The following is a 17349-nucleotide window of genomic DNA, read 5'->3' on the forward strand; positions in this document are numbered from 1 at the left end:
ACTGTAATATACTATTTACCATTTGGTTATTTATCGCACACTTGAGGCACAGACTTCAGGTGTCAGGGACATTGAAAGTTAAATTTAACTTTTCATTCTGCAGAGTCTAAAAGTTCACTTTCACTTACAAACAGCTGCTCCTCTCATCCACTGGTGTGATTTGATCAGCTGTGAGATCCTTTTTGCTTATTTCCTATATTTTTGTTTATTTAATGAAACTGTAAAGTACTTTGAATTGCATTTTATTTGTTTGAAAGGTGCTATATAAATACATTTTGACTGATTGATTGAAATCTACCATGTAACAATTTGTTAAGAAAAGATCCTACTGCAAATTACCTCCCATAATTTGTAAAACACAGAGATTGTGTGATAATATTAGTCCTGCGCTAATCATGAATTATGAGGACTGCATTTGCAATTATAAATCAAATTTTGACAGCATTTGGATGCAGGAGAAGCATCTTCCTACATAGTATGGAGACCTATTTGTTGGGGTGTCGCATGAAAATTACATTAATTCCACTAGTACTACTAGTCCCATGTAAATAATACTTTATACAGCATTGCATTATGATAATTTTGCATGTCAATATTAAACATTCGGTAGCATACTAGAATAATAAAATCAATTGCTTTTTTAGATACAATATGCTACAATAACAATGACATAAGCTAGATGACCAGACTGAAAATTTTATATTAATGAATATTAATTAATAATATAAATTAATAAGAACAGGTGTTGACAAAGCTTTCATTTAAGTACATAATTTTCATTTGAATGAAGATAATAAATCTACAAATACAGTATATCCATGAATGTCATTGCAATGCTTGTAAAGAATGTTGCAACATGTTTAAAATCACAATAACAGTGCATCTTGACTTATGTATTGTAATAATATTGTATTGTGGGGCCTCCGGTGATTCCCACCCCTTGTAAATAAGCCTCCAGTCACACATTGTTTAGAGAAATACTTTTTTAAAGGGAGTCTTTCAAGTGCTTTAAAGAAAGCAGACTTTTTATCATTTGAATGCAATGCACCGGTCATGACATTAAACCAAATTTTGCAACAAAATCCAATACCCTGTCCTTTTAAGTTGAAAATGAGAGCCATTTGAGGGCGCTGAATTTCTCCAGAAATTCAATTTAAGCCAGGGTTATGGGTGATTAAAGTCATGTTTCACACCAGTGACTCTGGACAGTCAATACTACTGCAAGTCAAAGGCTACGGACGAAGAGTGGTGGGTCTGCAACCTCATCTGCTCACAAATTAGTCAGAGAGGTGAGATCACGGCAGTGGAAATGGAGGCAGGTTGTTTAAACTCAGCACCTTTCACATCGGTCTTAGATATAGAGCCTGGGAACATTATTAGACCCACCACACAGGAAGAACACAGCTATTGCCTCAAAGGCTTCCCTGCAAATACGTTCAAGGCAAGAAAGATCCCTAAAGGTATTGATTTCGGAGGCGCTGATGGACTGAGCGCCTGATACGACTGCTTTACCAGTCAACACACAAAGAGTCTCTGTGGCTTTCACACTGTGTGGAAATCACAGCACGGATGAGCACGAAGGAATCAATCCCTGAGCCTGGACTTTGATTATAGTTCTCATCTCGAGGCCCTGCAAAGACATCAATCTCTGCTAAACAGGGATATCACCACTGCTGGCCGAACAAGACATAACATAAATAACAGTTACATGCAAGATTGGGGCGTCTGGAGCATATAAATTTTCATAATGTGTGCAATGTGCATTTTGTCTTCAGTGGCCGATGAAAGCAACTCATCTTCAAATACATTAGAGTCTACCTAATGTGTAGTAAATATCTCAACATAAATCCCAACTCTCTAATTGCACACTGTTTTCTGCGCAATAAAAGCAAGCTGCAAACATTGAAATACTTCAAGAAAAGCTTTTACCCCAAGGAAGCTTTATTCTGGCCCTTGTGAGTCGGCGTCCTGCAGGTTTTTGTTCCCCCCTGAAGGCGTCGGTTAGATACAGACCAGCTGTGGCTCATTAACTCTCACGGTGTGAAAACTGTAATGGAACAAAAAGCTGTAGGACACCGGCCCACCACGACAGGAATTGAGAGGCCTGAAAGGACCACTTTACTGAGTTTATCTCTCCTGTGATAGACTGACATGATAGTATACACCATTACACGTGTCAGTGTTATCTGTATCCAATAGGCTCGCACAGTGAGAGCTGTAGCAGGCTTTCTTGGTTTCAAATTCTTAGTGCTATTTGCTGATAGGAAATAAAAGGTCTTGAGGCAAAAAAAAAAATCTTTTTTGCTATTGCTCTGCTTGTGACTACATGATCAGGGTGAGGATTTCAGGGATGAAAGCCGCCTCCTTACAAGATATACAGAGAGTAATGTATCATGGGTTTTCACACATGGATGTCACACCATGTAGTGCACAGTGGTGGAAAGTTGGGCGATAAAAAAAGATTAGTGCATTGATATACTTATCTTTGAAACAGATATAATGATATCTAAAAAAATGTTTGATAAATCATCGATATAATTAAACCACCCATATGTCCGTAGAGGTAGGTGGTTATGCACCTTAAACACCAAGTCAAGTCAAGTCAAATCAATTTTATTTATAAAGCCCATTATCAAAAAACACTGTTTGCCTCAGATGGCTTTACAGCATTCGACATCCCTCTGTCCTTAGACCCTCACATCTCCTAAGGAAAAACTTCTTAGGAAAAAATGGATGAAACCTCAGGAAGAGCAACTGAGGAGGGATCCCTCTTCCAGGATGGACACACGTGCAATAGATGTCGTAAATAACAATTAAATTACAATATATAACAATTAAATTACAATATATAACAATTAAATTACAATACCACTAGGGCTTTGTGATATGACAAAATATATCGCCTGCCTGTGACTAACATCTGTACTTGATGACCTGGGAATGAGACTAAACAATCAGCTTTCAACAGCAATATTTCTACAGATTTGCATCCCCAGATTTTATAAAAAAAAACAAAAAAAACAACAACAAACAAAAAGGAAAATTACCTAAAATGTGCTGAAAAAGTATTTATTTAATATTTTTATTATATTTTTTCTGTAACATAATTTTAAATAGAAAATTATTATAATCGGAAAAAAGTTTTCTGGACAATTTCCCTTTTGTTTTCTAATAATCCCCTTTTTAAAAAATATATTTTTGGGTAATATTCTTGTCACTTTTACTAATTTTGTGCAATTTATGGGGCATTTCTTGTCGAGTTGGTCATCGCCCCTTTCCTCTTGTTTGGTAAGAAATCAAAACAATTAGCTCTGGTTTCAAATAATCCTAGACAGCTTGTGAAAGGCGTCTCCAAGCAGCACAAGAAAAGTAGAGTCCATCCAGGTTTCGAAGGGTTAAGCGTAGGATCTGAGTACCTCTCCCACCACTGACAGCAGATAGCGATACGTTTGAAAAACAGCAGAATCTCTGAACATAAGAATGTTGTTTGACAACAGTTTAGAAAGCTATAAAGCTTTTTGCTCAATAGAAAACCTGTTTATAGCCCTATTTTGTTTCCTTTTACTCTGATCCACTATAAATCTTTCCTTATATGCTGCTGGAAGCCACTGCTGCAAACAGAATAACGTATTTCAGTTTGAATGATGACAACTCGGGAAAAACATATCGAGCCTGCTTTGGTCCTTTTTGTAATGGGATCCGAGTCTTTGTTTATAATAAATTATCACAGTGAGACAGCGAGCACACACAAAAGCACAAAACAATCCCAACTTCTTTAGATTTTCGCTGAGATGTGCTGTATCCGACTTTATTTACACAAGTCTTATTTAAAACACAAACCGTCATGATTAAAACAGATGTAAATGTATTTTCACTGCCTGCTGTGTCTCTGTCACAAACAAGAGCGTCATTACAGTCTCGGTAGGCAACAGCCTTTTAAAGTAATTTAGAGCAAATGATGCTGTTTTTTGATTTTACATTTCAATTAAATGTTTTTTTAACTCTAAGAAAAAGATTTTTTCAAACCAGCTGGTTAAAAAAATTATTGAAATGACTTAATTTACATCTATCCTTTGAAATGAATTATGTTTCATCAAATAAGCAAGCATACCGATTCGTCTGCACTTGGTTTAATTGCACAGTTATTGCTTTTATTATCATCCGCCATTCTGCACTGTTCACAAATGGGTTTTCATCATTTACTGCTAATTTCTGCAGCCCATTTGATAATAGTAACCCATTCCATGTTGCAGTTTGAATTCTCATGCTAATTCAATAGTCTTCTTGTAGTATATTATAAAAGCAAAATGCTTTCTTCTGCCATCAAATGATCCCATTGAGTGTGCCTGTTGCCTGTGGTCCAAAGACGAGGAGTTAAATTTCTTATTATGAGCAGATTAATGGGGAAATATTGGCAGAGCCACAGGGGATAGGTCTGTTTGTTTTCCGAGTGGTGCTATCAGTTTCTCATTCTTAACGATGTCCCTTTGCTCTCTGGTGTGATTTCATGGTCTCGAGCAAACACCCCAAAAAACGCAGCCGAGCAAACAGCCTCTGAGAGACGAACTGAAAAATGGTTTAAAAAAAAAAAGAGAGAAATCAACAAATATGTGCATTTTTCATAAGTTTAAATGTTTATTTCATTGACTGTGTGATAGTTTAAACATTCAGGACCCCCAACAAAATATCCATAGGTAGCAGGGCAATGATTTAAAGCTCGAGTCATTTTTTAAGTCAATTGACTATGAGTAATGTCCCCGGCTGCAGCAAGCAGCTGTTTTCAGCAAAAAGATAAACCCACTGTGAGCTACCTGCCCAGCGCCAAACAAACACACAAAGTCTGCAACCAGCTGGTGAAGAGATGCAAACATCTTGCAGCTAAAGACTCAGGATATTTTTCTCAGGATTTGGTTAAGAGCAACAGTGAAAAGACATGATTGTTGAATGTTCTTTCTGAAGTGACGGGAAACATGACTCAAAATAAAGGCAAATGTTTTGGTCCCACACCTCTGAATTAATGTTGACATGATTTTTTTTTCCAGTTCTGGTGCTGTGCTCATTGACAGTTGACAATGACAAAGGCCCTGTTTACACCTGTTATCAACATGCGCTGCACAGGTGTGAATGCAATGAATGCATCCTCAATCCATCTTGAGAGCCAATCACACACACCAAATTCGGAGGTAGTCTGAGCCACATATGGCCTCTTTCTTTCAACAGTGTGTACGCTAATCAGGGTTGGATATTAGCACCAGCCACCAGCCAAATGCTGGTAAATATGCAAGTGGCTGCTAGATGTGCTTCACTTACCAGCCAAAAAACAATGTTGATCTATTGAGTGGCTGGTAAATTTTGGAACCCACCAACCACAGTGGCAGGTGGACAAAACAGTTAATTTCCAACTCTAATGCTTATGTGTCCTGAGGAACCGCCAACTCAGCTGACATTTTGCATTTCTGATGCCCCATGAGATAAAAAAAAAAAATTCTGCTGGTGCACTTGCACAGTTGCAGAGCTGAAGGTCAGTTCGATGTCTACCCGATCAGCACGATGTTACACAGCCGCAGCCGTTGCACAGTCCCAACAAACTCATACAGGCAGTAGGTGGGTTTCCATCACACATTTGCACAAAACTTAAGCAAAATTTAGGAACCGTCGATAAAACACAATTGCGAGATGTTTCAATTAAGTGATGTTATGCGACTTTTCCTTTCACGGTAACAATCTAAGAAGCATGGCGATGGATGTTCAAAACATTAGCAGGTTTATTTCTAATGCAGCCACCGCATTTACCACATTATGATATATATTTTAACATTTAAAAACATTGAGATATATATCATGTACCACAATATAGCCTGAAAATATTGCCATTTTTAAAGCTATATAACCTAGCTCTAGATGCAACCGGTCCCAGCTTGGCGTTTCCTGAGAAGCACCTGGTGCTTTCAGCTGGGTAAAAAAAAAGCTGGGCCTGATGCTTTACTGATAACAATGAGCATTTGTTAGCAATCATTTGCCTCAGCTCATTTCCATATCAACTCAACAAAGTGATAAATTGTCGGGGCCGTGTGTTTGTCACAACGCTTCATGGTCTGCTTGTTCTGAACTTCCTGTGCCTTCCAGTGGTCAAGAATCCATTAATGCAACTCTAAAGTCAGATGCATAACCCAACAGGACGGTTTAAGTGCCTGTGGCCTCATGACTCTGCTCAAGAGTTCTTGACCAGTTACTGAATCTAAATTTCTTGCAGAGTGTTTGCACAGTTGACCTTCCACTCTCATAGCACTGAAGAGGAAGACAGATCAATAGCAGGTCAAAAACTATCGCTACAAGACAAAATGGCTCAGATTCAAACTTGACTTTTGTAATTTCATTGTAAACCTGCCTCTGTGTCTCTGTTGGCCCGTTTTTCTGTATTTTTAAAATTCTTCTCAAACCATTTTTTTCCACTGTAGAGCTGTGGTGCATAATACAAAAAAATGCACTATTATGACTGTCTAGGGACGAACCTTCAAAATGTCAAATACTTAAAATCAGGAAAAATTGTAGTGGTTCTTCACTTGACTGAACTGTATTTTGACATTATCTCCTGGCTTGTTTAAGGATTTCATCATCCCGAAAAAGGTGGAATTTTCTCAAATCCACAGTGGAGCGTATTTTTTCAGTTTAAATAAACCCCTAAAAATCCCTCAAAATTGAAGTTACTATGAATTTCACACAACACAGAGCATAACATTCATACAACGCAGCCTGACAGAACAATAGAAATTGATTTCAGACGGTTATTTGAGCGCACCTCTTAAAAAGAGCACGAGTGAGTCAAACACACCGTGGGCTATATCCTCTTACCTAGTCGGTCTCTCACCTTCCAGTGTTGCCATGTGATTCATTCATGCAGGTGCTGCCAGAAAGACCTCGTGGGGCAACTGACAGCCCTGTTCGATGCCATTTCATGTGAACTAGTAACACTCACATCCACTGTCAAGCTGGAATACACAGAGGACGTGTAACCATGATGTCTCTGAAAAATATCTCTACTTTTAAAATCTGTTTTTGAAACCTCTGAGATGGTTTCATGCTTTCTGTGCCTCACGCTAAAAAAAAAAAACACAAGAGTCTACACCCATGCTTGCAACTCTGATGGACAGCGGTGCTTTGAAGTAAATTCTAACATATCATAACTCCGTCAAATCTTAACACACAGGCACGATACACACATATTAAAGCCAGTGCGACTTACTCACCTTCCCCACTTTCTGGAGATATCATCTCACATTGTCAGCTCCTAAATCTGCTTGGAAAAAAGACGCTCCTTATAACTCAACAACTTGGCTGAGAATCATAATTTTCCCTTCAGTGTCAAAGAAATCCAGTGGCATTTGTCTGTACATCCATGAACACACTGCAAACATGAACTGCTAACAGCAAATTCAGCTACTTTTAAGGTTTCAAATTTGCCAAAATGGGCAACAATGGGCTCAAACTATAACTAGCTTTTTTGAGCGCTACAACTCATACGACTCATTTCCCTGTCATGATTCGATCTATTTGATCCAATAACAATTCTAAAATCTACCAGAGCTGCACTGAAGCTAGCACAATGCCAAACCAAAAGTTAGACAGTTTCACCATTTTGGCTTTATGTGCAACAATGCAACTCTCGTAGGAATGAAAGGGGCCCCGCGTCCAATACTGTATTCAATTCTCTTACTATATCCATGCAAGTGGCACTGCAGTGCTTTCCCAAATTTGTGTGTGTTTGAGAGAAAGAGAAAGTAGCCGCTTTTACGCTGAGATCACCTATTATTTCATTGCAGTGTGTGATTATACACTGCATCGCAGCATCCCACAATAAAAGGAGACATGATGGGCATCGCGCTAAACACATCAATCACAACCATTAACCGCCTTTGTTGCATGGCAGCTGATTGGGTCCTCTGCTCGGAGGGTAAGGAGCTCCCTAACCTAACTGTTTTCCCAGTTTGCAGACATTTATGGCCACTGTTCTTCTTCTTTGTATTAGCTGCTATGCAGACAGCTGCTATTTAAATCTCCCGTGGTGGGTGGCACACATAAACTTGTCCTCAAAAGGTGACACTCGTGCAGCCCATGGTCACGTCTTCCAGGTTTCGGTGCAGTTACAACTAGGGCTGGGCGGTATGGAATAAAGTCTTATCACGATATTTTTTTTTCATATCAGTCAATATAGATATATATCATGATATACATCAAATCACTATTTCTGTCAAGCTTAAAGGTTCCCTTTTACTCCTAAGTGAGATGTTAAGATAATATAAGGTTAATTTTGGTTTAAATATTTATTTTCTGTCAGACATTGAACATGACAAATATACTGTAGAACAGACATCACTAACTGGAGGACCTATTCTACTAAAATTCAAAGAGGTCCAGTTACTAAAATTTAAAAACTTTTTAAAAAAAAAACTTAACATTTTACATCAATTACGATTAAAGAACAATTATTTTGCTTTATGCTTCTTTTTTTGTGGTTTGTTTTTTGCCCTCATAGTTCACATACACAGTTTCATGTGACCATTGTGTTTTGGAGTGTAATAATCATCTCATTTATTATTATTTATTAAACCTTCCAGCATTATATGAAAATGAAAAGCTTCATCTTAAACAAACTTCAGACAAATTTAAACACATTGTGCTGATAAAAGGCCAACCTCTCCTGACTTTTACTCAGGAATTTAAAACTTTTGAGTAGGCCTACTTCTCCTATAGCTGCCAACAGCTTGCCAAAATTCCCAGTTAGAGAAAGGGTGAAAATAAAGTAATGTGCGTGTGGCCCCAGGCCCCCAAAACATTACATCTGCCCCTGGTAATAATGACGAAGCAACGTGCCCTGCTGTTTCTAAATAATTCATCCAAAGTCTGATTTAACCTGAAACTAACACAAAGTAGTCTGTAAAAGTCAAAAAAAGTTACTTTCCACCTCTGCAAATTTGGCTGTTTCAACGCTTTGGTTGTCAAACGCTCAGATGTTCTAGAGTAAGTGTCGTTCGCTGCATTTGGCTCACTGCGGCGCTTTTCTTATTATCGCTGGCTGTTCGTGTTGTCTGTCAAAACACGGCTGGAAGGCGTTTTATCGACTATATGTCTCATATTTCAATCAAGGAAAAGTTATTTCACGACTGATATCGTTATCACCCAGCCCTAGTTACAACCTTCATTCCCCGCTCAGAGGCAAGGCCACTGCGCCACCCCTTTTCTGTGATTGAACGTTGTATACAGAACAGCGAGGTGGCCTAAAGGCGTGATACTCCTGCCTGTGTAAATGCAGCGAAAAAGAGGGGAAGAGAAGGTAGAAGGCGAGCTATTCCACGCAATGTTTCCGTGAGTTTTTGGCATAATAAACTTACTCTGAACGCTGCATTGTCACTTTTTGACTTCTATTTATATTAAGCATCCACTTAAAATATGTCTCATTAGGAAGTTGCTATTACAGTCCTGACCAAAGCGGTGGGCTACCAACCAACTGAACGACCTTTCCTAGAGCCACGACCCTGCAGCACCGCACTGATGTGTGGATGCTGTTGTCTCCAGACATATCTGTAGATAATCTAAAGCCATTTCATCTAAATCTTTTTGTGGCCCTCTGGAACATTATGCCATTGTTTCTCATATTATTTACCCCCTCTCTGGCTCAGACAGTCGCTCCCATGTGTGGGAGACATGTCCCTGGCAGAGTGGTTGATGATTGAGCTCGTAACTGTTTTAAGCACTCACACGGACCCACAGGAGGAAGATGCATCACCCATCAAGCAAGCTCATCCTGCAGAGGAGGGCTGGGTGGGGACTGGTGAGGAATAAAATGAGACTCCTTTAACAAATTCAGAAGTGGATAGAGGAAAACTGTATATCACTTCTCCTGGTCTGCCCTACTTGCTATGATTGTCCCACCTCCTCCTCTCTCCCTGCTCTCTTGACCTGTCAGTGAGAAATATTGAGGCTGAACGATCTACTGCTCTTCGATCGTCCTTACTTCGCCAACTCCTTCTCCTTGACACTCTATGGCCATTTCATTCTTTCTTTTATTACTTTTTCCTTTCATTCCCACTCACACTCGGGTGTCTGCTGCCCTTCTTTTCCATTTATACTTTGCTCATTCTTCACAGACAGATGCTTATTATCTCCCTTGTTGTCATTTCCTCCTCGCTGATAGATCGTGTTAAATAACTCTGCTTTCTTCCCTTTGTGTCTCCACAGTTCTTCATCCTCCTCCTGCTCATCTTCTTCCTAGAGATTCTGTCCATCATGCTTTTCTTCATCTACCAAGACGAGGTAAGACACCTAAAATTGCTCCCAGCATGTTATATCCTGTGATTTTCTCCACTTGAACAAGATAATAACTGGCTTGTGGCAAAGCCCTCCATATGTCATGCAGATTGCTGATGCTTCAGATAGAAGCAAAATGATGCGTCTCAGCAGCGAGGTTGTTTTGAAGCTCATTCAAGCGGTGTTGTTTTTTGGATCAGAAAAAAAACGCATGTCAGCTGACATTCTGCATAAACTACGGTTTAAAAAACTGCCTCAAGTTTTTTTTTTCTGTAACGGTTCATGCATACACATCTTTGCAGAGATATCTCTAGGCTACGATCGGAGGGGAAAAAAATACACCGTCCACAATTTCCTTTCCTTGTTAATAAATCTCAATTTATCTCAGCTCATCCATTTTGGATGATTTCCCCTGTAAATAAACAAGCTGGGCAAGAGACAAGAAGCTGATGAGCTATCCCCCTCCTCACATGAATTTGTAATCCCTTCACATTTTCAGCTGAGGTTTTAATAATGCATTGAAAGGGAATGTTAAATTTCATCCATCTTAATCTTAATTAAGGGTTTGGGGGCTGGATTTTGGATTTGTTGTTAAATATAACAATAGGTACAACATATTATTGTTACATGGGATTGCAAATATTAATCCCCAAAGACCCGTCTGTAAGCAGTGACAGCTATTCTGTCCATAAACATCTATAAAAAACAGACTAGCAAACATCATCTTGATAATGCGCATTAGTTGGACACTGGAGGGAATTATACTCCTGGAAGAAGTTGATGCTATAAATGACTCAAAAGTTTTGAAATATGGTCCAAGTGCCTTCTTAAAAACCTTTGAAAATGATATGTTGAATTGTGATGCAGAGCTGCTGCTGCTGCCACAGTCAGGGGACTGCTCTGACTATTCACAAAAACAACTTCAAATATAATCAGTTCTCAACAAACAAGAGAGTTTGAACTTATTGCAATAAAAGAATCACAAGTCCCAAGCATGTATTGTCGTGTTTTAATGAAATTACTCATTCATTTAAATTGGAAAACACTAACAACAGCTACAGCAGTAGCAGAAAACAAACGACTGCTTTTTATAATTTCATGGTGGACCCTTATCAATTAAAAATTAAATTACTGTTTAAAATTTGCTGTAGCAATTAAAGCTGCAACTACTGATTGTTTCAATGTAGATGAAGCTGTTTGTATTTTTTAAGTAACTGAATAATTGTTCGGTGGTGGTGGCGGCCAACACTTGCATTGATAACCGTCCAGAGATCACACTGTAGAGCCGCTACAAAGTCTCTTCTGTATGCCTCCCTCGGATTTTTACACAAAATCAAACGGCAGTGGCATCATGCTGCTCCAGTGTGTGATTTTAGAAAGCATGCTGGCATCACAGAAGCAAGAGAGGCATGACATTTAACACAACCGTGTTGACCTCAAGTGTGACATATAACATTCACATCAGCAGTGCTTTCTGAACAATAACATGATCTGGTCCTCTGCTCAGAGTGTAAGGAGCTCCCGCACTTCATTGTTTTCCCAATTTGTGGACATTTATGGCTGCTTTTCTTCCACTAACTGCTGTAAGAGGCTTTTTTTATCTCCCAGGATAGGTCCCACACATAACATGCTATCAAAACATCAAACCCTCCCTGCCTATGATCCTATTCTGTATATACAGACACCATTTTGGTGCTGTTTCTACCTCACTTGTCAGCTCAGAGGGAAAACAACAATGTCCCACCGTTTTGTGATCAAACCATACATACATACCTACATACAACGGCAAGGCGGCATAATGGCACAATATTACAGCCTTGTACAGGCAGCTGAACAGACTTTTCTAATTATAGGTTTCACCCCTTTAATGGTTGTGTATCACAGTAGTTGACAACTATAGAATTCGGGTCTTTTTCAAACAGCCAAAATGTTTTCAGATGGAAGTCCCTGAAGGAAAATCCCTAAATTGTGTATAAATTTGGGGGTAAGAACCATTGTCCTTGAGCACAAGGTGATCTCTTTAAACCGCTTGTTTTATTCGACCCACATCCCAAATGCCAGAGATATTTAGTATAATTTAACTTGCGTTAATTTGAATAAATTGAGCAAATCCCCACAGTTTGTGGATCTTGAGAATATCGGAGCATTTTTGCATAAAAATTCACTTCATGATCAATTGTAAAAACTGTTGCCAATTATTTTTCTTTTGAATGACTAATTGATGACTTATCTAATCAGCACCAAATGGCATGAGAACTTGACAATTTGGCTGACTTGATTTTAGACATTTTTTCATCTCGATGCAGAATGTGAGTATTTGGATATCAGATGTAATAATAAAATTAACTAAAAATCAGCATGTACTGTAATTTAATCCTGTGTTCGTTATATTGGATGCCCTCTAAAGGCACCTAATGCAATAGTGGATTTGAAACATGAAGCCCTATCATAAATCATTGGCAATTTCTAACCACATGCAATACATTATTCATGTGTTGGGGCAGAGAATGTTATCCCTGTAGACTTGAGCCAAGGCCAACCCTGACTCTAATGCCTTTGTACATTTTGGTGAATAACAACCTACTTTGATGTTTCCCCCACTTTCTGTCTATACTACATTTGTGACCATCGACCTCGGACCTGCATGTTCCATGTAAGGGCTTTTTCTCTTTGTTATTCTAATTCTGGCATGATTATATAATTGCCTAATGTGTTGCATTTCCATCTCAGTTTGTCTTTGGCGGTGTAATCCAATGAGTATTTCTGGACTGGCACGTTCTTCTAGGCTTTCAGCCAATCAGTACTGCTCTGCTAATGAATGTTGTCTTTTTGTCACGCCTCACCTCACTCTTACTATCTGTGTTCCCTGATGTTCAGTGCACCCCATTATTCAGCCTCTGAATTATTCAGTTTCATCCACCCAGGAGGCGATTAGCGACAGAACGCAGTAAAAAGTTAGTGATGGTGTGTGGATGTTCTGCAGAGCTGCTGCAGCGAGGGAAATCACTCACAGTAAAGAATCGCAGGCCATTATCAGCACTGCCATTGATATGTTTTTAACAGGGGACTTTGTTTAACAGACCCTGTACTGTAGAACAACACATATTTCACAGCATGAGACACTTTTTTTGGTGCAAAGAAAGGACTTTTTGACCTTTTGTACATTAACTAAACTTGAAAAATTGCTGCTGTATTGTGTTTCCATTAAAGTAATGTGTGTGGCTTCATAATACAAGTGGTATTGTGGGCTTGCCTGGGTCCAGACCTTTAAATCCGCCCATTCAGCCGAGTTTGAGTTGATTCATTCAGATGGAAATGGACTGTAATGAGTTAACACTTCTGTCTGATAGCAGGCAAGTTGTAGACCAAAGTAAAAGGATTTAATCTAAGTTACAGTTTATTACATTTGCTGAATAACATGAGTCACTCTTCAGAAACTTGCACTCGACACTCAGTTTAAGAAATGTTGCTGTTGATTTCCAGCTCCCTGTATAATTAAGAAATGTCCGCAATCTAAAGCCAAAGCTCATGAGCAATGTGCTGTGCAGTCCAATGATCAAACCACAACCTGAGTTCTCAAACTGTAGGCTACAGTTAAAATGGTAAATAAAACAGCCCGTCTGCCCCTACAGACTGTTCTGACCGTTGACATTTATCAATGAAGATTTTTTTGAAAGCTCTGGGAAAGGTTAAAGTTTGTTTGCTAACAGAGGTCAAGTTCACAATGATGTAGACACAGAGGTCCCCAAAAAGAGCTTAAAAGTCCATTTGTAAAAATTAGTTGCAAAACTTTTGATCCCTCCACTATTTGCACAATGATTGAGTGAGAAAAAAGGCACTGACCTCAGGGAATCGACTCCTGGCTGCATTTTGACAGCGTGAGAGCCTGACATCTAAACATCCAGGACGCGTCAGGAGCAGCTGGTCAAGTTGTGGTCGCTCCTCATTTTTCCCTGCATGTCAAACAGCGTCCAAAGAAGCTGAAACACAGGTCAGAAACAGGCTCAAATTGTACCTTGCCCTGATCAACTCCCAAAACTACTCATATTAATGTTTAAACAACTGTCTCTATAGTTATATTCAGCAAACTTAAACCATTTGGTTAAGGTTTGGAAAAGATTACAGTTATAATTGAGTGGTAGGTATGCACAATTGTGAGTTTCTGGGCTAATACTGATGTTTAAAATAATAGTTTGGCCAGTCATTTGGCTTTTTGTTGTTGTGGTTATTAGGGCCCATCCTCTGACGTGCAGATCGTGAGTTTACTGCGTCTTTTCATCCATAACACCACTGGGAAGATCACTGTTTGTCCCAGACACGTTTTCTATTTTAATCAGGATGACGGGAGGATGTTAGTTTCAAGCCCTGATTTTTAGTTGGCACAAGACTGATGCAACACAACCACTGCCTTCAGTTGATGCCATCTTATTTAATTTATCTTATTTATCTGATAAGCTGATGGCAGCCAACAAGTCAAATATCAGCTGATATTGATGTGGGCCTATAAATAAAGTGCATCCCTACAGATAGGTTAGGAGACAGGATAGAGATGCAAACTCTGAGAAGGATATTGAAATTAAATGCCTTGCACATTCTTCTTTTATTATCCTTTCCTACGACTTTTTGTGTGCTTTAAGAAAAGAAGATTGTCACCAGTTTCATCTGGTTGAAAAAAACGTTTTTGTTGTCATTATTCTTAAAAGAAAAAAAAACGTCTCTGCAACTCATACAAACAAACTGATTAAGGATAGGTGAATAGTACAATACTTTCAATTTAAGTCTTGTTTTGAGCACCCATAGCAGCATCAATGAGATCGATTTGAGAACAAAAACTAAAAAAATAGGACGTTCTCATCTCAACAGTGTACCTCGTTAAAGAATACAGGAAATGCCTCTCCTGTGATGTTCAGGAGATCAGGATTGGGCACAAAACCTCCTCTTAGTGGATTCACTCTCTGTTGCTCTACTGCTGTTGTGTGCAGCTTTCACCTCGTTAGTTCAGCGAGGAAACAAACACAAAAGTGGAATGATGCCTGAACAAGAGGTGCATGGTTTCCTCAAGCGTGTGAGAGTAGTGAAAAGAAATACTGTAGTGTTTGACAGTCTTTTAATGGTAATGAAAATGTAGTCTTTGTATCTTATTAATGATGCATCCACCTCATAAATCATGTCACCTTGCTCCCTCCAGCATAAAAGCACATTAGCTGCTTTTAATATTTAAAAGCTTCAGTGCTATTATCTAAAGTTCTGGCTCAGGTGTAACTTTATCTGATCAAAACCAGGTTTTGTGTTATTGACAACTCCACAAGACCTCTGTCTGACTCCAGTAACACCCTTCAATATCAGAATGGTACTATGATGCAACAAATGCACTTTAAAGAAAACTCAAAACATATGTTATAATATGTTACATGTGGCTATGGTGTATTTGTAACAGGCATATTAATTTTACGCCAAATCATGATTTTTTTTTCTAATAATAAATACATCTAAAAAAAATTAACTTGTTCTAAGATCATTTTGAAAAGAGACTGTATGCATTTATTAAGCACAAACTGTAGAGTTCCTGTAAAAACAGATATTTATTTTGAAAAAAGAGATGATGCATGTAATGAGTGTAAATTAACAAGTTGCACTGAACGTCCAAATCTGATGCATGCAGACGGCAGAGGGATATTTAACGACAACATTTCAAGTTTCACCACCTCAGAAAAGCCACCAGATTCTTCACTAGCATAATCTACAAAATGTAGTTTTTCTGTCAATGATGGGTTTGTTGTTTACACATCTCATGGTGAAGGCAAAATGTTACCACAGCAGTGACTTAAGGAAAGCAGGACAATTTTCATGCTCTATCATCTCTGTCTTAAATAGTGTAGCTGCAGGCTAACGGTAACCTATGCTGTGGCGTTTTTTTTTAAGTGTTTCTGCTGCAACATATTGATATTGTGTATATGAAGCTGAACCGTTCGTTAGGTTGGAATATACTGTATATGCCGTTTGGTTATTGATTGCACCACACTCTCATACTGTATAAAAAAACAACTCTGCTAATCTCAAACAATACCAAAAGTCCACAGCAACATATTGCATATACTTTGAGAGCAGCACATAGCCTACTAATTAATCAGTATCAGATGTTCAATTAAATTCTCAATGACCAATCATTGGATCATCAATTATTTGTTATCATTCTCAGTGAGCACAGCTGGAGCAGCAGCTGTTTTCCTGATTCACCTATTTGATTTGATAGATTCCAATTCTGTGGGAAACACTGCCACGGACCTAGCTTTTGAAGCTCCTTTCAATTGATCTTTGATTTAAAACGGAAATCATTATGACAGATATAAATGTAATAGATGAATAAAAACATCAAATACTTCTTTCCACCACACAAGTATTTTTGGACCCACATTTTAGGAGAGTCTTGTTAGTGTTACCATTATTTTTATCTTCTACAGTGTCCTGTGGTTTCGAGCTCTAGTTTATCTCTTATTGTCAGGACCTGCTGCTCTTTCCCTCCTCTGTCACCATGGTAACATCCTGGAAGCAGTCCTGCAGTTGGAGCACAATCTAGTGCCATTCCTCCAGTGTGCAAAAGCCTTCCAGATGCTATAACTTAAACAGAGTGCAGCAGTAGGTGCATGTTGATGAAGTCCATCCCGGGCTTCAGGGATGGTCACGCTCAGTGGTCCAGTTTATTACACCTGCTTTAGACCTGATAAAAAGCTCTTTGACGCAGCTGGAAGTTACTTCAAAAAGCTCACAGATCTACAACATACCTGAAACGGTCACCGTTTGTTTCACTTTGTTGGTTCCTAAGGATGATGAAAGGTCCTACGAGGTTAACTTCAGTAGAGCCACTGTGTTTCAAAGTGTCAGAGTGAATAAAAATGAGTCTGACTCAGCGGCGTGATATTGAAAATTGATGTATGGCTGTTTTATAACACAACCGTGAGGGTTTACAATCTTGTCCGCTTGGCTTTATGATCACCTCAAGGGAAAATCACCCCACCAGACGAACATAAACAGAGCAATAACAAC

The 17349-nt window shown here is 38.8% G+C and overlaps 1 protein-coding gene and 1 long non-coding RNA gene across 3 annotated transcripts in view; one reads left to right on the forward strand and one right to left on the reverse strand.

Annotated features, from left to right (window-relative positions):
• tspan4a (tetraspanin 4a) overlaps nucleotides 1-17349 on the forward strand; it is a 203068-nt gene that overhangs the window by 135134 nt on the left and 50585 nt on the right. For both annotated transcript variants that reach the window (XM_042490493.2, XM_042490485.2), the window contains one exon: nucleotides 10237-10311. In XM_042490493.2, the coding sequence (XP_042346427.1) occupies nucleotides 10237-10311 (75 nt within the window). The remainder of the gene's footprint in view (nucleotides 1-10236; nucleotides 10312-17349) is intronic.
• Nucleotides 1-17349, reverse strand: part of LOC148190344 (uncharacterized) — a 78813-nt gene that overhangs the window by 38590 nt on the left and 22874 nt on the right. The window contains exon 2 of the long non-coding RNA XR_015778709.1: nucleotides 14149-14285. This is a non-coding gene — a long non-coding RNA (uncharacterized LOC148190344). The remainder of the gene's footprint in view (nucleotides 1-14148; nucleotides 14286-17349) is intronic.

Source organism: Plectropomus leopardus, chromosome 1 (assembly GCF_026936395.1).
Source record: "Plectropomus leopardus strain MGB_pleo_1.0 chromosome 1, ASM2693639v1, whole genome shotgun sequence".
Lineage (NCBI taxonomy): Eukaryota > Metazoa > Chordata > Actinopteri > Perciformes > Serranidae > Plectropomus > Plectropomus leopardus.